We start from the raw sequence: 26,912 nt of genomic DNA on the forward strand, positions 1-26,912 counted from the left end.
CGTTCGATCCAAACAACATCCAGCTTGCGAAGGTGATTCAGCACCTGGCACCTTGGATACATCAACCAGCCTGCTCCTCGTCGCAAAGAATTAATGCAACGCAACACAACAGAATACAACATCTCAACATCAAAACGACTTCGCAAACTCAACTTTGCTGTCTGATAGCTCATGGACAATCGCTGCTTGCTGCTTGCGTTTTTCCATTTGCTCTCATGAATCATCCCATCATGGCTGAGGTGAGTTTATGTCATCACATATCATGAAACCCATCTACAAATGCCCCAACATTCACAATCCTCCAGGCAATGTGCTAAACCTCCAGCGCCTCTCTGACCATGTCCGTCCTTTATTATAGATATGTGATTAATGCTGACTTCTCTCACCTTCTTACAGGCCCCCCTTCCCCTTTCCTCAGACTCCCCCAGGAGATCCGGGATACGATCTACGATGATTCCTTTACCGTCGACCAGGCCTTTGACCTAGGGGGCCAGGCGAGCAACTACAAGAACTACCAGGATGTACGACTCCACATCAACAAGTTCGGCCTCAACCGACAAATCTGGCATGAAGTGTGGGAACATCTAATCGAGAATAACCTGTGGATCCGGGTTAATATTGGTCGACATTCACCTTTCACAGACTTCTTCGAAAAGTGCGCCAAGTTGTATCCCTTCTTGCTATTTCCATCTGGAAACGCTCCATTATTTCACAAGAAGGACTTGGCCAACAAAGTCGCGATCCGCTTCTGGTTGGAAAGATTCCCAGCAGAACTTTCCATGGTGATGGACCATTCGAACATGCTCAATCCGTCACCTTCGCTTACTACCCGCTCACATACGGATATTTCCTTGACGAGCTCTCCGAATACTCGCATGGCAACCAGGCCGTCACGATTTAACTCAATCCTTTCACCCTACTCAAAACTCCAATGTCCGAGAAACTGATCAAACCCTTGAACACCGTACGCGGCCTAGCGACTGTCAACTTCACCGGAGTCGAGGGTTATCCCGAATTGCGGCAGCTCATGGGAGTGATGCAGCGTCCCCAGTTCGGCGACGGAGCGTACAAAGAAGCGATGGAAGTCAAGCAACACTTCAGAGACGAGGGCCGCGCCGCGGAGCTTAGAGGCCGCTACAGCGACGCCATGTGCCAGTACTGGCTTGGCCTTGAGCACGACATTAAGGCAGAATATCTGTTCTTGCCCGGAACCCCGACTTCAACAGCATGAGCGACATTGAAACCGAGTTGGGTCTCGACTTCAGCCGCGCCGCGCACAAGCACCTGGCCCCTCTGATGAATCAACCCACTTCTTCTTGCTGCACCGTCCGCGGCGCTCGCCACGTGGGCCAAGTCGCGTATAGAGCTCGAGAGGTTGCTCAATCAGCACTCCAGAACTTCGTAGGTCTCACGGACCGCCAGCGACGAGAGGCGCATCTCTACCGCGCCTTCCACCATCTCTACTGCGCCGAGTACACCATGGGAGTTCTGGCCGACGCCGAGCGAAGGGGCCACGAAATCGCTTTGAAGACCCGTATGGACCTGGAGCACACCGCCGGCTTGGACTACTTCGACGCCGCGCAGGACCTGTACTACGCATCGCAGGTCGACCCTGAGCACGACCTCCTCGCGGACCTGGACCAGAATGATCGGGACGCATGCGCCAGGATTAAGCAACGGCCCGGACCGCAGGCCTTCGAGGTTGCTGAGCACAAAGTTCCGCTGCTGCCCGATGGGAAGGGCGACCCTCGCCTGTGGAATAGTTGGGATTGGAATGAACGCGTCCTGATGAAGCTGTTTCGCCTGCGGAAGAATATAGGGCCCGACGGCGGACCTGGCACGCCTGAGGACTTGGCTCTGGAGTATGAAGACGAGAAGATCGCGTGGGAATACGAGAACGATGGAGCAATCTCTGTCATCTTTCTGGTGGCCGACGCTTGATATGGGCACGGTGCTTACGTGCTGTGCTCGCAATTACACCTGGCTTCATTTGGGAGGACACCAGATTCGGGCTTGCTGCGGAGTGACGGCAAGTCGAGCACACTTTATGTAGGATACGTAAAACCGCCCTTCACTTCTAGGCTAGATATGACTTGCTGCTGATGAGTGGCCTCATTTCTGTCTTGTATCAGCAGTCTCGAGGCCCATTATCCGTTTTGGCACAGAGCACTCTTATAATACATTGTGTTTCAGGCATCTTGCGAATTTCTCGTAGGAGAACCAATCATTTGCCTCTCTTTTCCCACAGTTGAATTATTAGTTATCCCATTTTGACTTAGACACTTAAAGCATCTGGGTTGGCTTTTACCAGGTTTACTTTGGGTATGCAAAACGTGGTGAATGGGTGTCAGAGGCTTCTCCGGTGGTACGGGTGGTCGTTAGTGGGCACCCCCTGTAAAAAGGCCTATTACAGTTGGCTTGGCCGATTCTGGCCAATGAGAAAGTGTGGGGGAACCCTGCACACTACCCGTCGTAGGGTGCGCAACCAATCAAATCATGAACTTTCAAGTACCCACTCTGGTGGGTGTGATTTACCTTCTGCCATAGGGAATAAATAAATCAGCCCGAGACCTTTCTCCGAAATCACTCCCAACCCATTGACATAAATGATCTGGGAACAGTTTTGCACTGCTACTTGTTTCCTCCTCAATTGAACATCACTTTTGGCTTTGGATTGGCTTAAACAGTTCAGTCAGTAGGGGCGACTTACGAACAACACCATCACACCTCTCATCACCTCTGTTGTCAGTGGTCTCATCATTCATCATCCTCAACGTCTTCTTCGCCATCATTAATTGAGCTTTCGCTTGCGACACACTCATACCCATTGCTTCTTGTCTGCCTTGCTTCTTCGATAGCAACACCTCAAAGGTTCCCATCGTCCCAAGCTTCTTCGGACCGGCACGACAACTACAGCAATTTTCGTCACGACCCTCCTTCACCTACTTAGTACCTTAGAGTGCTATATAAATCACCCACAATTCCCACCCACTCTCATTGCGGCAACTTGACCGCAGTCACATCTTCACCCAATCTCGAAACAAGTCACAAACACGATGGACGTAATCATGAATTGGCTATTTTCTGTACAGTCGCTAATGGAGACATCTCTCTCCGCCTCTCCCAACAATGAAGCCTCTCCCTTCATGAGACTCCCACGCAAAATTCGTGACCAAATCTACGGTTACGTCGTTACTATAGACCAGGTCTTCGACGGCGACCGGGCTTGCAATTGCCGAAACTCTTGTAATTGCCCGATTTACGACGCTATGCGATCCAACATGCGCAGTTTTCACCTTAACCGCCAGATTTGGGCAGAGATTTGCGACCGCCTCGTGAAGTCCAACATTTGGGTGGAGGTTACAATGGAGCGCTACTCGGAACTGAACATCTACTTGAAGAACATAGCCTTTGAATACCCATTCTTCTGCTTCCCTTCCATCCCAGTCCCGCTGGACTGTGCCAAGTCTCAAGCTGACGACGTGGCCATCCGCTTCAACATGGAAGAGCCGAGCGAGAGCACCGAAACAATCACGTTCGCCTACCATCCGCTGACGTACGGAGCGTTCCTCGATGCCCTCCACGACAATGTGACCAACAGTCACGGCCTCACTATCCAGCCAAACCCTACTACATTATCTTGTGGCAAGATGTTCGCTAAGCTAATGACTCCGTTGCGCACCGTGCTTGGCCAAGGACAGGCTAGCTTTATCGGAGTCGAGAACTCGCCAGTTGAGTTACAACCACTACAAGAGGCCATGAACCGTCCCGCCTTCTTCCAGGAGCCAATTAAGGACATGCTGAAGGCCAAGCAGTTCTACCTAGACCAGGGATACACCGCCGAGCGTCAGGGTCGTTTTTCATAGGCCATGTCCCAGTACTGGCTCAGAACTACGGGCTACGAGCCGGACCCAGCTCTTCGTTTCCCAGAGGGAAGCCCCGAGTTCAACAGTCTTAACCACATCAATACAGATCTACGCATTGCTTTCGCCCGCAGCGCCCACCAGCACATCGTCAATCAACAGAAGACGGCCGCGCCCCACGACATTGACTTCAACCACGCAGCATGGATCGCGAAGCTGGCCCAGGAAGTTTGCTGCGACGCACTGGAGAATTTTGCCGGCCTGACGGACCGTCAGCGTCGCGATGCGCACCTGTACCGCGCGTTCAACTATCAGCACCTGGGCAATCAGTACTTCGCCGCCCGGGACCTCTTCTACGCGAAGGAGGTCGACCCTTCGCTGAATCTCCGAGCCGATCTTGCAGACGAGCTTGATCGAGCTGTTTACGACGACATCCAGCAGCGGCCTGGACCTCAAGGCTTTGAGCTGACCAAATGGTCGATCCCTCTCCTGGGTACTTGGACGGGCGACCCTCACCTCTTCACCGTCTGGAGACGCAGCCACCAGATCATGATGAAGATGTTCCGCCAGCGGGTCGATGAGGGGCCCGACGGTGAGGCTGGTGGCGAGCCTCAGAACTTAGCTCCGCTGTACGCTCAGCTGAAGATCGACTGGGAACAGAACTATGAGGGCAAAATGAAGGTGAAGCTGCCCGATGGCTTCGAGGGATTTGGTCCGGCCCCACCAGCTACTCCAGATGCATGAGACCATCATCCTCAGGTTCTTCCTTTGTCCTCCCGCTTACAGCTTCCATCCTTACTTCGCCGCTGAGGTGCCTCCGCTGACTGAGGGGATCCGATCTACTATGAAACGAATCAAGACTTTACGAGGAACGACGTACGGTTTACTAAGACGATACAAGAGACGAAATCCATCTACTTGAGAATACACCAAAAAGAGAGAAAAAGAAAGAAAAAAGGAAAGAAAAAGACCCCAGCTATTCGGGGCTTATGAGATATGAATTGAGAGACAAGCTATGCTATTGAGGTGTAGGAATAGAGAGTGGAGAAAGAGATAGGGGCGGTTCATGAAGCTCAACCTGGTTAGAGTATGTACGATACTTCAGTCATGACATGACGGATGAATGCAGTTGGCCATTAGGCAATACGGAGACAACTAGATAGGCTTCTCGTACAGGAATGGGCCGTCTGATCGGATTATTCTGATAATATAAATCATAATACACAACACAGGGCATTTGCCGCTTCTCCGCATGCTGTTGTGCCGGAACAACGATTTGGCGACCTCGAAATGGTGCAGGCGCTTGTTACCCTCCGCCACCATCTCACCCTCAGCGTTGTGCAGAGCGATAAGACTTGTTGCTTCTGAGTGGCTTTGTGGCAGAGTGGTAGGTGCCAAATGGCACAGGTAAATGTTCCCAAATCCGTGTGGGCAAGTTGAATAAACACCCATTCCATCCTTATCATCAGGATTTCGATGTAGAGCATAAAGGGAGCTACTGAAGCTATAATAATGTGGAATCCGACATCTATAGATTCCGCCTCAACCACCAGATTTGGGACGAGATCTAGGATTATATAATTGAGTTTAACGTATGGATCGAAGTCAACATGTGCAACCCCTTAAACACGACAGGCTGGTTCCGTACCGAATTCCTTGAGTATCCCAACCTACAATTCCCCTCTCGTCGAGCTCCCTCGGAACAATCCCAGCGTATGGCTGCCGAGGCTGGCATAAGCTTCTCGGTGTGGGAAGCTCGCCATGCGGGAATCTTCATACAACAGTCGAAGGTCTACTTCGCCTTCCACCTCAAGTACCCACTTTATAATTCACCTTCTGCCAAAGGGAATAAATAAATCAGCCCGACACCTTTCTCCGAAATCACTCCCAAACCATTAATATAAATCAAGCAACGTTTCTATCCTCTCCTCATTGCCTCTCGTTGACTAAACATCATTTTCTGTCCTCAAACTGGCACAAGCAAGTTGTTGAATAAACAGCCACTCGCCCTCCGTCACCTCTGATACCGATGATTTGATCATCCTTATCAACACTTCTCACCTCTAGAGAAACCTTGCTTTCATCACATATCTACAACTTGCTGGATCTGCATTGCTTCGTCCCCAGCACCATCCCAGCACCTACCCTCGTCGCGAATGTCCTTGCCACACAACGGCACGCCGATCTCTTCCTCTGTCATCCACCAGCCTCCAATCACACTCAGGCTTCATCTTCAAGTCGGTTCATTCAAGACAGCATGGCCAAAACAATGGACAACCAACTCTCCCTGCAGCCAGCTGGCAGCCAGGCCGAGGTTTCGCCTCTGCTTAGAATCCCAAGGGAAATACGTGATGAGATCTACAGATACACTGTCACTGTTGATCAGGCCTTTGAAGGAGGAAATCAAAGAAGCTTCCGAATCCGAGGCTACAAAGATGCGCCCCACCAGATTCAGAAGTTCCGTATCAATCGGCAGATCTGGGCTGAAGTTTGGGACTATTTGATAAAGTCCAACATATGGGTCGAGGTTGAGATGTTTGACCACACGCCCATAGCAGCGCTTTTCAGGGGTCGGAATTTCTGGTCTCCCTACCATCAATTTCCATCCCAGCTTGCCCTGTCGGATCATATCAATCGTCTTGCTGAAGACGTAGCCATACGCTTCTCCATGGAAGACACCGACGGGCACATGTCTGCCAATCACCGTTCATCGGTCACATTCGCCTACCATCCTTCAACCTACGGGACCGTTATTCGTGCTCTCTCCTTTAAAAGTGGAACTCGTTACCAAGGTTTCACAGCTCAGCTTCATCCAACCACCGTATCCTGTGGCCGGAGGTTCGAGAAGCTGCTAACACCTCTATGTTCCTTGCGCGGCCAGGGACTTGTCAGCTTCTCCGGGATTGACGAATATCCTGCCAAGTTGAGACTCATTCAAGAACAAATGAACCGACCTCCCCTTGACGCCACCTCGATTGATGATGTCATGATGGAAGGGCAACACTACTTGAAAGAGGGCCGCACAGCAGAGCTTCGGGGCCGCTTCTCGGATGCGATGTGCCAGTACTGTCTCGGAACCGTTGCCCACGACTGGCCTGATTGGTACTTCGCCGACGGAACTCCCGAATCCAACAGCCTCGATGCCTTAATGGTGGAGCTGTTCATCGGCTTCAGCCGCAACGCCCACAAGCACGTGGCCAGCGTCAAGAAGATGGATTCTCCCAGCAGCATCGACGGCAAGCATTTGAACTGGATCGCGGAGCTAGGCATCGACCACAGCGTGAGCGCGATGAGATTCGTCGGGCTTACGGATCGCCAGCGGTCCGACGCCCATCTCTACCGGGCATTCAACCACCACCACCGAGACGAACACCTCGAGGCCGCCCGCGATCTTGTCTACGCCACGGAAGTCGACCCCACGCTAGATGTCCGCGCGGACCTAGACGATGAGTACGACCGCGCCGCCTACGACGCGATCCAGCAGCGACCGGGGCCTCAGGGCTTCAAGCTTGTCGAGTGCGAGCTTCCTCTCATCGGCAAATGGAAGGGGGACCCTGCCGTCTGGGCGATGTGGGAGGCTGATCACTGCATCGTCATGAAGCTATTCCGGCAGCGACATAACGAGGGCCCTGACGGCGAAGCTGGTGGAACGCCGGAGGATCTGACTTTCCAGTACGCTAACTTGGGCATTACTTGGGAGTATGACGACGAGCAAATAAAGGTATCCAAGGAGGACCCCGAGAACTAAGAAGTAGGCAAGCTACGGCCAGATTTGTTCTGGGACGAAGGAAGGAGATACGAGAAACGAGATTTAATCGATGAAGGAAGTACGACTAAACGTCTTTAATTCGGTCAAAAAGTGACACGAATGAGCAATGATTCAGGGTCTATGGAAGATAAACATGGGCTCCGCAATATTGAGATGTAGGATTAGCAATGAAGCGCGATAACAGAAGCTCATCCCATTCAGCCTGCCTAGAGCAGGGAATCTAGTTCAGTGACGACAGACTCTGGGTACACTTCCCCATTGGCAGATGGTATTGTCTCTGGCATAAAGTTCGGAGCGCTGAATACAGCCATGAATAAATTTTGGTGCAAAAAACTCTTCTGTTCAATGCTTGGGCAACTCGCCCATTGTAGCACCAGTGCCGCTTGACCTGTGCCCAACATCTGGAACGCGCACGTGACAACTAATCAGGCCATGTCGAGCAGCGATGTGACCGTATGAGTGACTCGATCTTGCAATGTCAATGTCGACAGTATGCCATATGTAGCCGCTTGGCAGTCGCTCAGGGTTCCTCTCAGCTATTTCATGCCGCTGTGCCATGTCCGCAAAACATGGCTCTCTCATGGTTGTTCTCCAGGTCCGCAATCACTGTAAGTAGCCATCGGTCAAGCGTGCCCTCGTTGCCGTTTAACGCGCCTCCATACTGGTATTGGCGATTCGCGAATATGACCTCGGGCGTCTGTGGATGCGGAGGTGTCATCGAGACTAAGTGTTGATATGGAATTTTGGGGCTCACTTCGCCTTTATGATGGATTTATAATACAAGCTGTAATAAATTGCCTCACGCTCGTCGGACCAAACGTTCCGATGGCGAAAAACCATTTCCAGGCCAGTATTGAAATCATTCGGAGTCGGATATGTTGCGCCAATTAGTCGTTGGTCTGCTGTGGATAGGAGTGCAACAGCCGTCGCCACTTTCGCCACGATACAAGTATTTGTAATAAATAGAAAGTGGCAATTTCCCAGCGAAAGATGAAATAGGTGATGATAGGCACTGCCACCCAGAGTATGTTCAGACGGAGAAGAAAGACGGGAATGACGGGCAGTAGCGGCCAGCTGTGGAAAAGGGGCCGGCAGGTAGAGAGCGACGATCACATGCTAGTTCGGTACTAGAACGGTTCGATTCAGACTGGCCGGCCCGATTCCGCTTTTTCTCTTCCCAGGCGAATCAATCGGGTATCGGCGAGCTAAGGGAGACGGGACGATTCAGCAGCCCGCGTTGCCCGACCGTCGAGTCAGTAGGGTAGATTGGGGGAAGGAGAAAAACATACGATGGAGGTGGGTAAAACGTACGATGGGGAGGGTGGGAAATGCACTCAAATACTTACTTTAGTAGTCCGTGCCGCCGGAAAAAGATTGATGATAGAAACAGTTCCGGCGTGCGGCGTCCGGCAAACGCCTCGTGGCGGAGTAAGCAACTCTCGGTGGAGAGATCCGTTTCGCACCATTCCAGGAGCGTGCAACGACGCACAGTCGTCCTACGACGGCGGTAGGAAATGAATGAGGCCAGAATTTGCAGCCTGCAGTCTGCAGAAGTCTAAGCTTGACGCACCCGCCATGACCTTTTCTGGCCTTTGTGTGAGTAGTGGCTGTTACAGTACATGCCAAACGGCCTGACTACGGGCGTGGGCTCAGACTACATGGTAGGGATGATGCTGTGGCGTTCAGACTAGATCTCGCTTCATCCATGAGGCGCAAACCAAGGAGTCGCAATACATGAACTAGCGGCCCGGAGGCTGAACGCAAAACACGGAAGTTTGGAAGAACATGCAGTGGCGCCAGCTACGGAGCGTCTGTGCAGCCTTGACAGGCAGGTCCTGGACTGGGACTGGGACTGGGACTGGGACTGGGAACGTACGTTCAGTTACGTCCGCTAGACGTGGACCGAACCGTTCCTCTTGTTTCCGCGATCTCGCCAAGCTAACGGAAGAAGCCCTTATCGGGTGCCTCACTCATGGGACCCGCTAACCTCTACTCAGTATTCATGGCCTGCTCCACGGGCGACCGTTGTAACTATTCAATGCAGCTTCGCTATGCTGATTTTCGACTCAGTCCCTTTTCGGATAAGCCCGGCACGTTCTAGGCTCCTCTGCTCGCATCGGGAAAGGGGACGAGGACGAGTACGGTCCTAGCCCGATCTGCTAAGGAGCTTCGCGAGCTTATTCCGTCGCATGATCCGCAAAACCACAGAGATGAAATCTAGCACTCTGCTTGGGGTAGTAAGACGTTGCCTCGGATCTTTTAACTCCTCTTACCGAGTACAGCAGTCTTCTAGGGGTAGCAGAGTTAAACTATCCCATCCAGGGGTAGCTTAACTGTATTTTCCCAGCAAAGACCATCGGGAGGCAGGATTTGACATATCCAAGATGGGGCAGATGTGGCGGACGACCTGTCGCACCAAGCTTAAGCATATCTTTAGCTAAACCAACCGTATTTTCCTCTTCTCGTATCGCTCGGGGAACGAATAAGACAGGGGGTTCCAGGCGCAAACACTCTAACTCGGAACCGACTCTTTCCCCTTCCTTATTGCCTCCAACCGCCCCAGCGGAAAGTCAATGGGGCTCCCTCACGTTGATTCAGAGCCGCATCCTGTTGGCGGTCGGGCAAAAAGGCACTGGCATGAATCGGTCTGTGGGTGGTGCCAAGATGGTGCCAAGATGGTGCCACTCGGTGCCATCACGGCCATGGAAGACACATATACGGGTTCGAAGAAAAAAAGTGTCGAATTACTTCTTGGTGGTACGAATACGCAATCTCTATATCTTGACTGCTTCCCATCGCCCAATTCGCCACCGAGAAGTTGAGTATTTCTATACGGCATCAACCAGCACGCCCCTAGGGACCTCCCATAGTCGAAACACCAGCCACAATCAACAATATCCCCTTTTTCTCGTTCTTCTATTCTCATAGTTTCTTCAATACCGACATAATACGAATCTTCGTTGCACGCCATTCATACATCACACAAAGTCCCTGGCCTCAGGGACGACCACGTCACCTCCAGCTATGGCGCCCCTATCCATCTTGAAGCGGGACGAAAAGGGCAGACACTCGGTGGTGCGTGTAGGCACCACGGGTAGCCACAGCGATGTCGAATCCGGCACCCATCACTCGTCGGAGCAGCCCCTGTCGGAATGGAGTCCTACGCGGCACGAGCTGCTCATCATGATCACGCTGTCCATCATTTCCCTCATGGTGGCGTTGGACGCCTGCATCATCGTCACTTCGCTAAGTGTAAGTGCTCGCCTGCCCCCATACAAGGAAGGCCATCATACCCCAATGCCGCCCCGGTCCCCTGCGTTATACACTTTCTTACAGCTCCTGACATCATGATCACTACTGACACCCAATAGGCCATGGTAACGGACCTAGGCGGCAACACCACGCAGGGCTTCTGGGTAGGGACCTCGTACCCTCCTCGTCAACGCAGTGACGATGCCCTTTATCGCCTCCCTGAGCAACATCTTCGGCCGCCCCCTCTGCCTGGTCACCGCCCTCGCCTTCTTCACCGCGGGCACCCTCGTCTGCAGCCTGGCCCGCAACATCGGCACCATGCTCGCCGGCCGGTCCATCCAGGGCGTCGGCGGCGGCGGCATCGTCGTGCTTAGCCTTATTATCTTCACCGATATCGTGCCCCTCCGCCACCGGCCCAAGTGGTACGGCACCGTCCTCGGCGCCTGGTCCCTCGGCACCTGCCTCGGCCCCATCATGGGCGGGCTCATCGCCGAGAACACGACGTGGCGCTGGGTCTTCTACATCATGTTCCCCTTCTGCGCCTTCGGGCTCGTCGCCGTGCCCGCGCTTCTCACGCTCGCGCCCCCGCACCGCGACGATCAAGGAGAAGCTCGCGCGCGTCGACTGGGTCGGGTCCGCCCTCTTCACCGGCTCGGCCACGGCTTTTCTTGTCGCCATCTCGTGGGGCGGCAGCCAGCACCCCTGGGGCTCGGCTGCGACGCTGGTGCCGCTTTGCCTCGGGCTGGCGGGGTTGGTGACTACGTACGTGTGGGAGGCGTACTTCGCCGCGGAGCCGTTCCTGCGCAGGAGCTTGTTTTGGCGGCTCAGTTCCATTGCGACGTACTTCTGCGGAGCGATACAAGGGCTGGTGGTACGTTCACTTATCCTGGCTCCTTATCAGTCTGTATAGAAATGCTAACATTCAGATTCCAGATCTACGGCCAGCTATACTACGGGCCCCTCTACTTCCTCTCCGTCAAGGGCTACAGCCCCACCCACGCCGGCCTCGCCCTCTTCCCCGTCATGTTCACCCTGGTCCCCGGCTCCATCGTGACCGGCGCCCTCGTGACGCGGCTCAACAATTACCGCTGGGCCATCTGGACCGGCTGGGTCCTCTGCGCCGTGGGGTCGGGGCTGACGGTCCTCTGGGACCTCGACACCCCGGTCTGGCAGTGGGTCGTCACCCTCGTCATCGTCGGCTTCGGCCACGGCGCCATCCTCAACGCCCAGAACTTCGCGGCCCAGGCCATGTGCCCGCCCGGCGAGGGCGCCGCCGCGGGCATGTACGGCTTCGTCCGCCAGTTCGGCACCGCCGTCGGCGTCGGCATCGGCGGCTCCGCGTTCCAGAACGTCATGGCGCGCAAGCTCGAGTGGGAAGGGCTACCGCTGGCCCTCGCCGACAACGCCGAGGCCTTCGTCGAGACGCTGCGCCAGTTGCCCGACGGCGCGCCCGAGAAGCTGCGGATCCTGGGCGCGTACGTCTACGGCTTCCACGGCGTGCTGGGCGTCTACGTCGGCGCGGCCGGGCTGGCGTTCTTCGTCAGCTTGCTCATCAAGCACTACGACATGAACAAGGCCATCGACACCGAGCACAAGCTGCAGGAGAACCGGGCGTCGCGGATGCTGGCCGGCGGCCGCGGCAGCAATAACGGCAATACGGCGGGGGTCATGGGCGGCGGCTCTCACCACCCCGTCGCGCCGAGGAAGGAGTCGCATACCACGTCCGGGACGATGACGGGCACGACGACGGCAGCGGCTTCGCAGACGTCGATAGCGGGGAGGGGAGGAGATCGTCGAACTACTCGGAGCCCACTGCGCCTCCAGCTAATTCATAGAGATCACACTTACTTAGTTAATTGCTTAGACATGGGGATATCACATTTCACTTGCAAAGAGAAGGGCCAACAAATTGCATTTCGGACGGAGTAAGGTTGTTTATACGAGGCACGACTTGAATCATCCCGAGTTTTGACAAAATAGCATATTCTGTAGCGCGCACCACTGCGTCGATTTCATCTTATGTACAAATACATCAATCATACCACTTTCACTTTTAGAACCCCTTACAAAACAATAGAAGCCGACCAATAGCCTAAGTGAGCGTTACTTGTCAAACCTCCATGATAGGGCAACTGACAAAGCCCCATCTTCCGTAACTTTTGACACATCATCTTGCCGCCCGGAAACGTATCCGTTCTAGGCAGCGACGCAGTCGCATTCGACATCCCGACACCGCGCCGGGTCGTAGCTGCAAATGACCTTCCCGTCGAACTCGCAGTGGCAATACGCTGCGCAGTCAAAAGTTGCACCGGTCAGCTCCCCCGACCTAATGACTAAACTGCCATTCACAAGACTTACTGTTACAGATGTCGGTCCCGCACCTCCTCTCCCAGCGAGTAGGCTCGGCCGGAGGGCGCGGAAGTGGAAGTAGACGTAGACGTAGACGTAGGTTCAAATGGGGTGTAGGTTGTTGTGAAGGTTGAAACCGAGCTAGTCGAGGTTGTCGCTTGCGCCAAAGCAGGAGCCGAGCCTAATATTGCTGCCGCGAAGCCGAGTGTGGCGAGGGCATCAGTGACCTGCCGGGAAGGAGTTTGGTTAGACATGAAGGCTGAACATTGGCTCCGGCCGGTCGTAGTGGGGTATTGTATTCACCTTCATCATGGTAGCTCCGGTGGCTAGAGAGGGGAGAAATACTCAGAGGGGTTGGAAAGAATAGTTTGAGTTATGTTCTCAACAGCGCTATTTGAGTTTCTTCTGCTCGGCGTAAGATGGGGAGGGTGTTAACCGGATTGCAGGAGCCCCATCTGGGCTTGACTGCACTCAGTCTTTATAGCGAGAAGGTCGTACAGGAGATTTGGAATATTCCCATTCTGCAACATGCATGTTGGTTGAGACAAGGCATGGGTACTTGCGACGGCATTTCCTAATCGGACCAGCCCCTACATGTTCAAGCAAGCGATTAATAAAAATTTAGATGATGGCGCATAGCCGAATCGCGTAGTACATGCAAGGACCACGGCGTGCATACGGTAGATTGTTCCTCCGCAGCTAATCAGTCGGGATTGGGACGCTTTGCACATTGCTTGACGAAAGCTTGCTCCCCCTGGCTTGACCGGATGCGGCTTTGCTTGGCATCGGGGTAGCAAGGCCGGCGAAAGGCCTGTATCAGTTATATAGCCGGCATGCCAAATTTAAATTTGCCTTGCGTTGGCAGGGATCGGCATCGCTATTCAGCCGAATGGACGCCCTTGGGGCGGGACCCTGCCTATATTGCTGCAACGTCATGATGGCCCGCGGGGTAATCTTCCACTCGTTATAAGGGTATACGCACGAAACCTTCTTTGCAGAAGGATCTAGTCGCTATGGATTGCATCTAGATATTCTAGGTATCCTAGACTACTACTATTGAATCCAGTAAGAATATCCTATGCATCTTGCTTACTTCCAACTGCGCTTGGAACTCGGGCTTGTTTCAATCAGTCATCGGTGAGATCAATGGGCAGATCAGCACTGCCAACAGCCGACACTCCCGCTTCGGGAATATGCTCCATGATCACCTCGGACTCCTCCTGCTTCACCTCAGGATCTTTCTTCACAGCCGACAGCTCCTGCTTCAGCTGCTCCGGCTCACTCTTGATCTGGGCTGATTCGCTCTTGATCGCCTCGATGCGTGCGTCGGACGCCTCTGGGGACTCCTCCTTCTGCAGCGATCGGGGGACGATAAACTCATGTTGCAAGGCGCCTGTAAAGTGTTAGCAATGCTAATCTTCAGTCATATGATAAAATGCACTTGAGTTGGTGACTTATAATAATACCACTTACGTCGGGACAGGTAGTGGAACCGGTAAATGGCGATGGGACCATTGTCCTGCTCGATAAGACCGGGGTTGACTTCGTAGCCCTCTAGAAACCCGGCTGAGCCGTACCTGGAATCTCAGTTGGTCAAGTAGCCACGGAGACGAGTCAATCTCGGACTTACGAGGTAAGGTGCGACGTGGATTTGCCCTTGAGTGCCTTCTCGGCAACCTCTGGCGAGAGCTCAGGGCTTAGGCTGGGAGTGAGCCTAGGCGGCAACTCGGATGAACCAAGCCTAAAAACTCTGACTTCGATGGTGCCCATCCCCTTGACGATGGTCCTGTCGCGTTTGACTCGTTCCTGGTCCGCATCCTCGACTAGATAGGAACCAGGTGCCGTCAGTAGAGGCACTGTAGAATACGCTACATCGACATGTCTTGGGGTGAATTAGATAATGCGTACCCGTCGTGATGCTGGCGAACTTGAAACGCGCCACCTTAACGGTACCATCCTCCTTCAAAGACCGACCGACGATGTCGTAGCTGGCAATGCCCTTCGACAACACCCATTCACTGGGCGTCTTGCCATCGACAACGACCTCGAAACCGATATCGTGGGCGACACTGTCCCAGTCATAGTCCTTGCTAACCTCAAGGCGAATGAAGAACTCGGCATTGTCGCGAGACTCGATATAGCACCTGGTGACAGGCAGCGGCGAAAGGAGGTCTCCTTCGCCTAAATCAGTGTTCTTGTATTCAACAGCGAGCTCGCCGGCAACGTGGATCGTTATCTCGATGGCGGGGACGGAGTGCAGAATGGCCATGTTGGAAGTGTTGGAACAAGGGGTGCGTTTGGAGCTTGGATTCTCTGCTGCAAAAGGTCTGTTCTCGTAACGTAGTAATTGGGCTGGAAAGAATTTCTCCAGTCAAAACAATATGAAGACAAGAAGTTGAGGTAGGCGGGGAGTGGCCGGTTGAGCAGAGTACGCAAATTGAAAAGGTGTCGTCGATTCGACACGCCTGCCAACGTATTATGTGTGCGTGTACGTTGTTTTGTCGTAGCTGCCGTAAAAATGAGGGAAGTAATGGAACGGGATCAAGAGTCAAGGACTCCCAGGCGACTGGCGACAGTCGGGTGTTACAATATCATTAAGGTGAAAGGGGGTCGGCGACGACACCGCTGCTTCCTTGAAAAGTACGAGTGAAGTAGATGTGCGCTTCCAGCAGGTCTTGTGATGATATCATCAGGCCCAGTGAGGAAACGGCGAGGCACAAGAAGCTGGGGGATGTATCAAAGGGCTCGTGGAAGGAGCAGACAGGAACAACAAATGGATCGTCGATGACTGGCACCTTCCTGCAATGCCGTTTGTGGTACAACTGCCCAACCAGTTTGGCCAACATAGCAAAATACCCAGTGAAGCCCGCCAGAGCCCGCGATGTTGGAGCCAGTATCAACAGGCTGGCGAAAGTAAACAATGCTGTGGGAGTAACGAAGCCAAATGAAGAAAGAGATCGTCAAGTACTCGGTACCTTTCTGCAAGGCATGGGCGAATCTGCGTAGCTGTGCAGCGGTCCTGTAAACAAGATTGGGTGAACTGAAAGGAGCCAATTGATGAGAATATAATGGCAATATGCAATTTTTGGGGCGGTGCGGGGTTTTCTGCATATGCTGTTGCATCGTGAATAATGCCGGCGGCTGCTACTGCCCCAGAAACGGCTATACGATGCCGGAATTCCCGGAGATCTTCCGGCCTACGGGGCCTGTGGCTCCCGGAGGTACCATGGCAGTGGACCGGGACCTCTGTAGGCCGCCGAAAGCACACGGCGGTTCAATGGGATATGGTTCACCTTGGATTCTGATGGGTAAACAATCCCCCACAAGATCATACACGACGATTTTATGGGAATGGACTTGTGCCAATTCTCACTACCTGCCTTCACCATGGCGATGATTATCATATATTCTGTCCGCATTTCCTCATCACGAATTGAAGAAGAGTAGTAGACCGTCGAAGCCACAGCGCTGAGTGGCTCTCACCGACAACAGGTAGCTCAGCTGGCAATGACTATGACACTCCTACCCTGAAGCGCTTTATGCGGCTTCCTTGGCCGCGAAAACCTCACGATAGGTACGAGCTGAGTAATTTCCCCGTGGCCGCCGGGTTCAAAGTTCAATGATCCGGATGATCCGGGAATCCCGACTGTCTGAGTCGACAAGCACAGAAATTTCCGCAGTAGGTGAGTAATGGCAAGAATTTAGCAATTGGCAGATATTATCGATTTTAACATCTATATGACTTGATACAGAAACCTATTACTTACAGCCTCCTCATCTTCATTCACTGCGTGCCACTCGAACCTCGTTGATCAGAAGAAGCCCGAACAACCGAAGATCCACGAAGAAATCCGACGATTCCGCGAAACCAACAAAATAAGTCTCCTTTCATCAGGTTAGCCAAACATGGGTCTCGGGCTGGTGAATTCCTCGAGGTCCTCATGCCGGCGCGTCTCGCTCAGCAACCGACAGGTCTCGTCGCCCGTAGTTCTGACCGCGAGCGGCACAGCATAACCATCGTGTACGACAGCAACATCCCCGGCGCTCAGCTCCGAAGCAGCCAATCCGACACAGCCTATATCGGTGACGAAGAGTACCAGCCCACTACGCGATCAACGACGATCAGATACTCCTGGGTCCCCGAGAACATACCTGAGTTGGCTTGCGGCTGATTAGCAGCATCATGACCTGCTTCATACATTTCGTTCCTCCTTTCGAAAAGACCACCAACTCGCTAATGATCCATGTCACGGTGTTCGAGCAACACATGAAGGCATGCCCTCGTGACTAGATGCCAAAGCAATTAGGGAATATAGCAAAAGGATCGATTTCACCTGTCAAGACGCCACTGAACGGGACATCCCTACAAAAAAGAAACAACCAAGTGCCGCGGGCCTCCATCTTTGATGGCCAGAACGACGTCAGCGACATGATCTTGGCTTGGCAACTCCTCCATCTGCATTGACAAACTTACTCCAACTAACACTTGCGGGCAGTCCGTGAATCAGGAAAGGGCCTCGATAAATATTACCAGCAAGAGAGATGCAGCGGGGGAAGGCGGCATTGTCACTCTCATCGTGCAACGCGGTCCAAACGTGACAGCGCCAAGAGAAAGTGCGTACTTCATTGCAGGAAATGACGCAGTTGCCAAGTCGATTGCTCCTACGAGAAGTGTATTGATGTATCAGACATGCCAACGACCAACATTCCCAATCTTGCACAAAGTCGAAACTAAACGTTCGAGGGTTCAAAAGGTCTTTCTCGACTGACTGAATCAAGGAAAACTCTAGCACTCCCCATATCACCCACGGTCCAGGTGGATATCACTGGTGATATAGCGATCTCCTCCCTGCATCAGCCTAGGGGGAGTAGGAATAGGTCCTCCCACGACTTGGGCGGGAACCCATCTCTGACTCCCTGCTTCTGATCATCAGGATGCCCAGGTCCCAATAGCACCGCTTGGGAGATCTTTCCATGTCTAAGGCGATCTTCGAAACCCCGCAGCCTTGATGCGGTCGAGGACTGACAGGCTCTAGCTGCAGGGACAGCTCGGAGGTCGGACAAAGTTCATTCGTTCGGGACAGATGGTATCATAGTTTGCTGCTGTAGATCAGACTCATGTGGATGGGGTATGGCGAACGCCAAGGGTGTTAATGTCTGGTGACGTACATGGCGCCTTGGGACATGTCTGTGATCTTATCGAACTGCTGCATTTGGTCTTTGATACGGACACGAAGGCGTCTGGAAGAACTCAAAGAGTCAAGGTTGAGTGGCGGGCTATTTCTGTAACATTGGTCGGACCATTTAGAGTTGGTCATTTCACCTTGTCCCCTCGCCTTGTTTTGAGTGCTTGCATTAGGCCAACGCAGTCTTTTCCGTCCGTTTCACTGACAGGCGCGCCCCAAACCCAACTGTAAAGCCGTCAAGCAGCAGAAAGTTTCATGCGATGACCGCGACACCTGAGTCACGTCGCACCAGCTTTTCCCACGGTGCCCACCGCTTCGTGGAATGGAACGCCGATGTAGAAGAAATTCACAGATTGCACCGGAGTATGTTTGCGTTTCCGATCCTGCAGTGTTACTTTTGCGTGGTTTCTCTGCATGCATTCGGGCGAATACGATGGATGGCGATGGCGCAATATAGCGCAATCGGCGGGATGCGGAGTAGGAACGTGCGACACACCGCCGCAGTTTGCCCTATCAAACACCCCGAACGAAAGCCGCAGCATCTCCGGACCGGAGCTAAGACTCAGGTTGCTTAAAAAGAGAACGGGGGCTGAAATGTTCACTGTTGTAATTCATCTGTCCAGAAACATCATGTCCCGGGATGTAATCACTCTAGATCCCTGTCTATATCCCAACCTCCCTGACCCAGAAACCACAACTCGCGGTTCAAAATGCGTCCCCAAATGGCTTTGAAATCACCATTCAAGCCCGGTGAGACCACATCGCTGCTCTCGGGTGAGAACCGTCACTGCGGTAAGAGCCCCTCTACTATTCTTTCGCTTCTAGCCAGAGACCTTGCACTGATGATTCCCATTGCTCCCCCAATTAAGACGTGGAGCAAGCTGTCGACGTCTACAAATCTCAAGCTGATCATGCGTCATCCAAATCATCGCGTACGCGGCAGCTGTCCTCGTCGGCCGTGCTCAAGGTAGTCCTCGTCCTGCTCGTGGGCACCTTCACGTCCAATGGCGACAGCTCGCTGGTCCTGGCCACACACCCGACCATCGCGTCCGAGTTCAACTGCCTGTCGGCCTCCACCTGGCTCTTCGTCTCGTTCAGTCTGGCCGGCGCCGCGACCCAGACGGTGGTATGTTAAGCATGGTGCCCTCCTTACCTCACCCAATTGAGCACATCGTCACAAGGACTAATCTGATCGTCTTCCCAAGTATGGAAAACTGAGTGACATCTACGGCCGACGCCTCCTGCTGATCGTCGCATATGCCCTATTCGCGATTGGATGGTGAGTCCATGAACCGGTATATCAGTTGTATCCTTGAGATATATGACTGATGGACTGCAGCGCACTGATTGGAACTGGCCACTCCATGGGTATGGTGATCCTCGGTCGCATCATCTCCGGCTGCGGCGGCTCGGCGATGAACGTCTTGGGCATTCTCATCATCACAGGTAAGAGGGCATTGACATTGACATGCATACTGAGAAACGAAAAAGAAGAAGAGTACCCGCGGCTACTTTGGTGCACAGTTAACGAATGAAGCAGATTTGGTCCCCATCCGTGACGTAGCTGCCTGGCAATCCGGCATCAACCTCGCCGCGACCACCGGCCGCAGCCTAGGCGGGCCCGTAGGCGGTTGGCTCGCCGACACCGTAGGCTGGCGCTGGTCCTTCATGGGCCAAGTCCCGCTGTTCATTCTCGCCATCGGGCTCTGCATGGCCTGGCTGCCCCGCGTGACAGTCGCCACCGACACCACCACCCCTGCCGACTCGTCGTCGAAGCTCGCGACGGAGTCCGAAGATTGTGTGACGGACAACAAACCCGGGCGCCCCGTTGCCCGCATCGACTTCCTAGGCGCCACCCTCCTCGCCCTCGCCATCCTAACCCTGCTACTGCCCATCGAAATCGGCGGGACCCAAATCCCCTGGACCCACCCCCTAATCCTCCTCCTTGTCCTCGCCACCCTCGCCTTCGGCGCCCTCTTCCTCGCCACCGAGGCCTGCTGGGCCGCCGAGCCCATCTTCCCCGTCGAGCTGCTCAAGCACCGCGACGTCCTGCTGACCTACTTCGTGACCGCCGCGCAGGGCGGCGCGCAGCTCGGGTTGATGTTCGCCGTGCCCCTCTACTTCCAGGTCACCAAGCGCGTGTCCAACGCGGTGGCGGGGACGTATCTGGTGCCCGCCGTCGCGGGGAACGCGATCGGGGCTATTGTGGCCGGCATCGCGATCAAGCGCACCGGCCGCTACAAACCCGTCCTCCTCTTCGCCACCCTCTCCTCCACCCTCTCCTACCTCCTCCTCCTCCTCCGCTGGCACGGCCACACAACCGTCTGGGAATCCCTCTACATCTTCCCCGGCGGCCTCGGCACCGGCATCGTCCAGACCGCCACCTTCGTCGCCGTCCAGGCCGCCATCGACCCGGCGCACAAGGCCGCCGCCATGTCCGGCAACTTCCTGGTGGTCACCATCGGCGGGATGGCCGGCATGGTCGCCGTCAACGCCGTGACGGTCGAGAGGATGACCCGGAAGCTCGGGGCGTTGCTGGACGGTATGGGCATTGCGGAGATTGCGCGTCGACAGGTGAGCTCGACTGTCTGCCATTCTACCTCACTCTCTCTTTCTTTTTCTCTGGTCCCCATTTGAATTAATCGTATTTATGACTCACACGTGATACTAGATTATCGAGAAAGCTGCGTCGGATATAGACTACATCGACGAGGCGAGCAAGACCGTTTCCGCAGCGGTAGTCAAGGCCTACGTCGACGGACTCTCCGCCAGCCATTTGGTGTCATTGGTAGGTTCGATTTCGGCCATCCTCGCCACACTGTTCATCCGAGAACATGCCCTATAGAACAACCCACCTTCGTGATTTGATAGACTGATCAAAGAATGGCACCTAACGACGACTTTCGTTTCTGGTTCATCTTAAGGTTGTATCAAAGATTGTATTGAACCCAGTAGCAGAAGTATATATGAAACAGCTTATATCAGGAAAATAGATAGTACAGGGTCCTTCATCCCTTACGTAAAGCTCATCCGTAGCAAAACGACGAGGTCGAGAATTTTTTATACAATTTCCATCGCTCTGTGTTTACAGTCATCCAGAGTCCAAAAAAAATAATCCTGACGAAGAAGAAAAACAAGAAGATGAGAAAATGGAAAACAGTTTCAACAAAACCTACCTAGACCCAAATCCGTAAATCAGTTTCGTGAGCCAGATTTGCTCAACTGTCCCAAATAGCCCCATAAGCCGGAACCCCCCGCGTCTCCAGCCCGTAAACCACCTTTTTAGTAATCTTCTCATTCGCAATGATAATGACCGCCTCCGCCCCGAAGCTGCGGCAGAGGTTATACCCCATCTTCACCAAATCCGGCCGCCCAAGGAGCTTGGTGTCATGGATGATCGCGTCGGGGATCTTCTCGGCGATAGTGTCCAAAAGCGGCTTGCCGAACGTCTTCTCGGGGTTGGGCGTCGACCAGATCAGCTGCGTCGGGCACGAGGCGTTCTGGATGTGGCCCAGGAGCGGCCCGATACCGGATCCCGTGGCGATGACGACGACGCGCCGGAACAGTGTCGCGATACGCATCACGCCGCAGGTGGGGACGCCACGAACCCAGAGGTGCGTGGGCGGGTTCTTGATGGCTTGCTTGGTCCAGTCGCCGGCGTTGGATACAACGAGAGAGTACCCCTTATTGCGCCCGTTGGCAGGTTTGGGCGCAGGGATGGTGGCGAAGGAATGCCATTCGATCAGGGGGCCGCCGAGAGATGCGTGTGAAGCTTCCGTTGACAGGGACCGTGTAGTCAAAGTGGAGACGCACGGCATGATCCGACAGCACCTCGGCGTCGACCGGGACCTTACGCAGGAACAGCCAAGAGGTGGCAATGCAGCAAGTGGCGACCGCCAAGAGCCAGAGAGCCGGGACACGCACGCACGCAGCGCCAAGGCTTTGTCCCGGAAGCTTGGTGTCGTTCGTGGAAATAATTACCTGGACCCAGAAGAGCCCAAGCATAGTCCACCCGACGAAGCGGTGTACCCTCTCAAAGACATTGTGGTATCGCTTACGCATGGTTGGATAGGCGAAGACGAACATGAAAAGGAAGAGTCCGGTGAGTAGCCACGAGATGACGGCGGTGGTTACTGACTGTCGCAGTTTGGTGCGTGCACAGGTGTCGGGAAGGGCTTGGCAGGTGACGCTAGCAACATTGGAAGCCAGGAGCCAAATCCCAGCGCAAACAGCCGCGCTCGAGTGCATGCCGCCAAAGTGGTAGATCTTGGCGCATCGACTGCGAATGAAAAGGGGCCAAGACTTGGGGACCGTGCAACAGATGGTGTAGAGAGCGTTTATGATGAAGTCCTGTCGCATCATCACAGCCAAGGCCAGATTGATAGCAGTCATGGTGCTGAGCCAATGTCGATCGACACCGGTGACGAAAATGGCGACCAGAGCCGCGAGATTTGAGAGACCAACGAGCGAGAACAAGAAGCGGTACACGATGAAGATTCGATAGACGAGACCTCGGAACGGCTTCCGGATCTTCTTCTCGGGAATGTCCCCAGTGAGGTCCAATTGTGGGTTTTTCTCCGAGAAGATGGTACTGCTATGGCTGCTGAGAGTAGTAAGTGGCGACTGGGCGCCTGAGGAACCTTGAGCAGTGGTATCGGACATGCTGCTGCTTGATGCCTTGGAAGTGAGTACAATCTCGTCAATGGCAAGACTCGGATCAGCCATTCGACGGAGTACTTTCTTGTCGAGTTTGCCATTCCCAGTTTCTGGGAGAGCTTCGAGCCCGTGGAAGTGAGATGGGACAGCATAATATGGCTGACGAGCTGACAGGTGCTGACGCAGTGCGTCCAGATCAATAGAAGCAGGTTCCAGGAAGCCATGGATCTCACCTAAGACCAATAAGGCTGTGGCTCGGCGGACACCGGGAAAGCTGTTCATGGATGCAGAGATGCCATCGAGCTCAACTCGGAAGCCTTTGACCTTGACTTGGTCGTCGACCCGGCCAAGGATGTCAAGTGACCCATCCGACCTCCACCGGCCCAGGTCGCCAGTGTTGTACATGAGGCTTCCGTCATTGGCAAAGATGTCGGGCTTATATTTGGCGAGAGTGGCAGCAGGCAGGCCAACGTAGCCCCGCGAAATGCCACGTCCACCAGCCCACATCACACCGGGCTCCCCCAACGGAACAGGGCTCAGATCTTCGTCCAGGACATAGACCGAGTTGTTTGGGGTAGGGGCGCCAATGGTCAGATCGCCGCCGGGGCGGTGTTTGTGCATCGTGTTCACGATGGTGGTCTCGGTGGGACCACAACAATTGTAGTAGGTCCCATGTGTGGCCCAAAGGTCGGCGATTCTTTGACCACTCGGCTCTCCAGCCGTGGCCACCACCTTGATGGAGGGGTAGGCATCGGGGCTGTACTTGGCTAAGATGCTTGGTGTGCAGATTAGAACATCGATCCGCTCTAGAGCAGGGCCCCATGTGGAACCTCGCATGACAAGGGTTCCTCCGTTGCACAAACAACCCAGAATCTCCCATGCAGCCATGTCAAAGCTGATGTTCAGAACGGACCCGACACGTGTTCCTGGCTGGATGCCAAGATTGCCGGGCGCGAGGCAAACGAGGTTGGTCACGTTTTTATGACTGATGTTGACGCCTTTGGGCGTTCCGGTAGTGCCACTAGTGTAGATGACATAGCAGCCGTAGTCCTCTCTGGCGAGATCAACGAAGCCGTCTTCAAAAGGATAGCTTTCGTGTTCATTCGTCAGATCATCGGCCTTGTTGTGGTCGCCGATGATGACGGCTTTGCATGAGACCCCATCCAGCCCGGCAATTCGGTGCTCTGTGGACGGGAGGCAAAGTGCAAGAGCACCACCACTCTGCTGCAGCACGACCTTGAGTGTCGAGTCTGGCACAACTCCCCCGTCGAGGGAACATATTGTGCGCCGCATGCTAAGACAGCAAAGATGCCCACTAGCATTTCAATGCTGCGCTTGACAACTAGCGGAACCCGGTCGCCGGGTTTAACGCCCAGTTTGCGCAGTTGGAGAGCGAGGCGACGGCTTTGAGACGCTAGCTCGGAGTAGGTTATCTCACGCGGAGAATTTCCGGACAGATCCCGAGCCGCAATGTCAGCGGGCCGAGCTTCGGCATGGTAAAAGAACGCCGATGTAACAGTTGGGAAAGCGGAACGTTCATTCGTCCCGAAACTGAAGCAAAGAGGGTCAGAACGGTCGGCATTGGCTACAACGGCTTGCCCAAGGTGGACAGGCCGGAGCTCCTGTTCCGGAACTGACGCCATAGACTTGAGAGTGTTGAGGGAGATCGACAAAGCCACGGGGAAAAGGAGAAGATAGATTAAGTGATGCTTAGAGCCGACGGAAGAGCGTCTGGTAGTGGTTCGCTAAGAGGATGAATTCCAAACCCTTCTAGACTCCTCGCTTGAGGTCCAGGACGTCTCGTGGTATAAATAGGTCCTACAGCTCCCAAGAGAGCCCATGCCATCAATACTTCTGTTATCACCCAACCTCGAAGACTCTTCTGGTCGACCAGGGATGAGGACAATGTGATACCTTCCTAAGTCGTCCATGATGTCCGGCGGCTTCCTTCCGTATCGTCAAAGACCGATTTATCCAGAAGATCAGTCTCCTTTCGTTCACATGCAGATGGTGTAGTTCCATCGCCATCGTGGAGTCTCCTCCGATAGAACGTGGTCGGGCCTATGGAGGAGCCCAATATATGACCATCCTACTCAACCCGCGCGCGGTTCGAAGGCCGGTCTGCTCTTCAGACTTTCCTGTCTTGGCAAATCATCTGCGATTGCATCGCGGACGATGCATATGAGCTCATTCATATGACGTCACTGAATAAGTCCTACCGTGGGATGGGTGGTGGAGTGTTGTATACTCATACAAACATCTTCGAGTGAGAATTGGAGGAAAATTGATGCCACCATCGCTTGATGCACATTCAGGCTTGTGTGGGTATCTAATGTGGAAAGAAGCGCCGACGGATTTGCCAGGGCAGTCTGGATGAGGTTGACGAAGAGGTTGCCACGTTGCCTCTGCGGCAGACTGTGAGTAAGAGAATCCTCAAAGAGATCTGGGAGAAACTTACCAGCCTCCAAGAACACAGAAGAGTAAAGATCGAGATCGCCGCATATCAGAAGGACGTACCTCCACTTTCCCTCGTGGAAGATCGCCACGGCTCGCTACGCCGAAGAAGTGGGGATAGAAGATTGGCTTCGAGATCGATTATCACCCCGACAGCTGATGGTAGGACACATCTGGATTCCGGATACGATTCTTGTCTTCCGTCAGCTAATGGCGCTGTAGCCGACACTCCGGTGGAATAAGCCGTGGTTGAGACAGCAGGGCGGTTCGCATTCCAATAGTCTGCCAAACTCACCGCTGACAGGGCTAGCCACGCGTCGTTGGCAGTCAGCCAGGTGAGCTGGAGTTCAAGTTGTAGCTCGGCTCGCCTGAGCTCAAGACGGAAGAATGGGGACTGCAAGGCTGGGCCGAATGCCCAGACGGAAAGTCGATGTGAAGTGTGGACATGGTGGATGGTTAATTCGGGATACCCACTCATGCAAGGCGTGAGAGCTCCGAATCACATACGACAATGAACCCCATTCGCGGCCGATGCGGCTTTCGCGGGAGGAGTGCAACGTGCGAGCCGGTAGAATTGAAGGGGACAGATCATCGGAGGAGTCGATTAAGCTTGTATGGTGCGTCGAGTATGAAGAGGACTCTTTCAAGCAAGGCAGAAATCTGGGCAAATGCTTCATAAGCACTTGGTAAGCAGGTGTGCCTGGATACCCCGGGCCATTGGCGCTTCAGAGCCGAACGGCGAACGTGGACCCGCTTCCCCGTCCTGAGATCCTTCGTCTCGGCGAAGTTGCTACCAGATCAAAGTTTTCGAGGGACACGCATTCATCTTGGGTTGCAAGCCTGAGCCGGACTGGGGGTGTACCGTTCCACAAGATTTTCGACATTCGGCGCACGACTGGCGACATCAGGCGAATGACTGGCGACACTCGAAGAGACCTGGGAGCAAATTGCGTCGCTGCCGTGGATGCGACAAGGGTGGCCTCGCCATCAGCCGTGGCAGGAACAGACTCGATCAGGTCCAACGCCAGAAGCATGTGAAAGCTGCAGCCTGGCCTGTGCAAGAGGGAACAGGACGAAGATCCATTTCGTGAGGTCAAATTCCCTGTCCCGTTCCCGGTGCAGTTCCCCCAGGATGGCCTGATCGCTTTAGGGATATTCCAGGGGGTCTGCAGTATCGGTCTGCAGTATCACAAACATGGCGGGGGTTGATATCCACGAATGAATCGAGAGAAAGAAGACAGAAGCCAAGTCGGCGAGGATGTTTTGGGTATCGTGCAGGCGTCTTGATCTGGTCATACCGAGCCAGAAATGGATCATGAAGAGAAACCTTGGAAAGGCACGACCAGGGCATTGCATCTGGGAGGGGAAATGGAGATTGAGCGA

The 26,912-nt window shown here is 54.0% G+C and overlaps 9 protein-coding genes across 9 annotated transcripts; 7 read left to right on the forward strand and 2 right to left on the reverse strand.

Annotated features, from left to right (window-relative positions):
• Positions 1-230: 230 nt before the first annotated feature.
• Positions 231-901, forward strand: PG997_013614 (uncharacterized protein; the record flags this gene model as incomplete). The annotated part of the gene is made up of 3 exons (XM_066817928.1): positions 231-239; positions 429-655; positions 772-901. The coding sequence occupies 3 exons, from the start codon at positions 231-233 to the stop codon at positions 899-901; spliced, it is 366 nt and encodes a 121-aa protein (XP_066663620.1).
• Positions 902-1,227: 326 nt separating this feature from the next.
• On the forward strand, positions 1,228-1,941 carry PG997_013615 (uncharacterized protein; the record flags this gene model as incomplete). The annotated part of the gene is made up of 1 exon (XM_066817929.1): positions 1,228-1,941. The coding sequence occupies one exon, from the start codon at positions 1,228-1,230 to the stop codon at positions 1,939-1,941; it is 714 nt and encodes a 237-aa protein (XP_066663621.1).
• Positions 1,942-3,098: 1,157 nt separating this feature from the next.
• Positions 3,099-4,607, forward strand: PG997_013616 (uncharacterized protein; the record flags this gene model as incomplete). Its single annotated transcript, XM_066817930.1, has 2 exons — positions 3,099-3,852; positions 3,916-4,607. 2 exons carry the CDS (start codon positions 3,099-3,101, stop codon positions 4,605-4,607), a joined length of 1,446 nt encoding a protein of 481 aa, XP_066663622.1.
• A 1,513-nt stretch (positions 4,608-6,120) lies between these two features.
• Positions 6,121-7,611, forward strand: PG997_013617 (uncharacterized protein; the record flags this gene model as incomplete). Its single annotated transcript, XM_066817931.1, has 1 exon — positions 6,121-7,611. The coding sequence occupies one exon, from the start codon at positions 6,121-6,123 to the stop codon at positions 7,609-7,611; it is 1,491 nt and encodes a 496-aa protein (XP_066663623.1).
• Positions 7,612-10,656: 3,045 nt separating this feature from the next.
• PG997_013618 (MFS-type transporter) lies at positions 10,657-12,975 on the forward strand (the record flags this gene model as incomplete). Its single annotated transcript, XM_066817932.1, has 4 exons — positions 10,657-10,884; positions 11,004-11,009; positions 11,053-12,650; positions 12,942-12,975. 4 exons carry the CDS (start codon positions 10,657-10,659, stop codon positions 12,973-12,975), a joined length of 1,866 nt encoding a protein of 621 aa, XP_066663624.1.
• A 1,385-nt stretch (positions 12,976-14,360) lies between these two features.
• PG997_013619 (uncharacterized protein) lies at positions 14,361-15,502 on the reverse strand (the record flags this gene model as incomplete). Its single annotated transcript, XM_066817933.1, has 4 exons — positions 14,361-14,626; positions 14,707-14,810; positions 14,864-15,089; positions 15,142-15,502. 4 exons carry the CDS (start codon positions 15,500-15,502, stop codon positions 14,361-14,363), a joined length of 957 nt encoding a protein of 318 aa, XP_066663625.1.
• Positions 15,503-17,174: 1,672 nt separating this feature from the next.
• Positions 17,175-17,405, forward strand: PG997_013620 (uncharacterized protein; the record flags this gene model as incomplete). Its single annotated transcript, XM_066817934.1, has 1 exon — positions 17,175-17,405. One exon carries the CDS (start codon positions 17,175-17,177, stop codon positions 17,403-17,405), a length of 231 nt encoding a protein of 76 aa, XP_066663626.1.
• A 1,736-nt stretch (positions 17,406-19,141) lies between these two features.
• On the forward strand, positions 19,142-21,264 carry PG997_013621 (Vacuolar membrane amino acid uptake transporter fnx2; the record flags this gene model as incomplete). Its single annotated transcript, XM_066817935.1, has 6 exons — positions 19,142-19,211; positions 19,289-19,545; positions 19,625-19,698; positions 19,759-19,865; positions 19,960-20,993; positions 21,091-21,264. The coding sequence occupies 6 exons, from the start codon at positions 19,142-19,144 to the stop codon at positions 21,262-21,264; spliced, it is 1,716 nt and encodes a 571-aa protein (XP_066663627.1).
• Positions 21,265-21,637: 373 nt separating this feature from the next.
• Positions 21,638-25,006, reverse strand: PG997_013622 (uncharacterized protein; the record flags this gene model as incomplete). The annotated part of the gene is made up of 4 exons (XM_066817936.1): positions 21,638-22,191; positions 22,274-24,311; positions 24,392-24,806; positions 24,945-25,006. 4 exons carry the CDS (start codon positions 25,004-25,006, stop codon positions 21,638-21,640), a joined length of 3,069 nt encoding a protein of 1,022 aa, XP_066663628.1.
• Between the last annotated feature and the right edge of the window lie 1,906 nt (positions 25,007-26,912).

The sequence above is a fragment of the Apiospora hydei genome (genome assembly GCF_038363865.1).
Source record: "Apiospora hydei strain CBS 114990 chromosome Unknown utg000009l_segment0_segment0, whole genome shotgun sequence".
In the NCBI taxonomy this organism is placed as follows: Eukaryota; Fungi; Ascomycota; class Sordariomycetes; order Amphisphaeriales; family Apiosporaceae; genus Apiospora; species Apiospora hydei.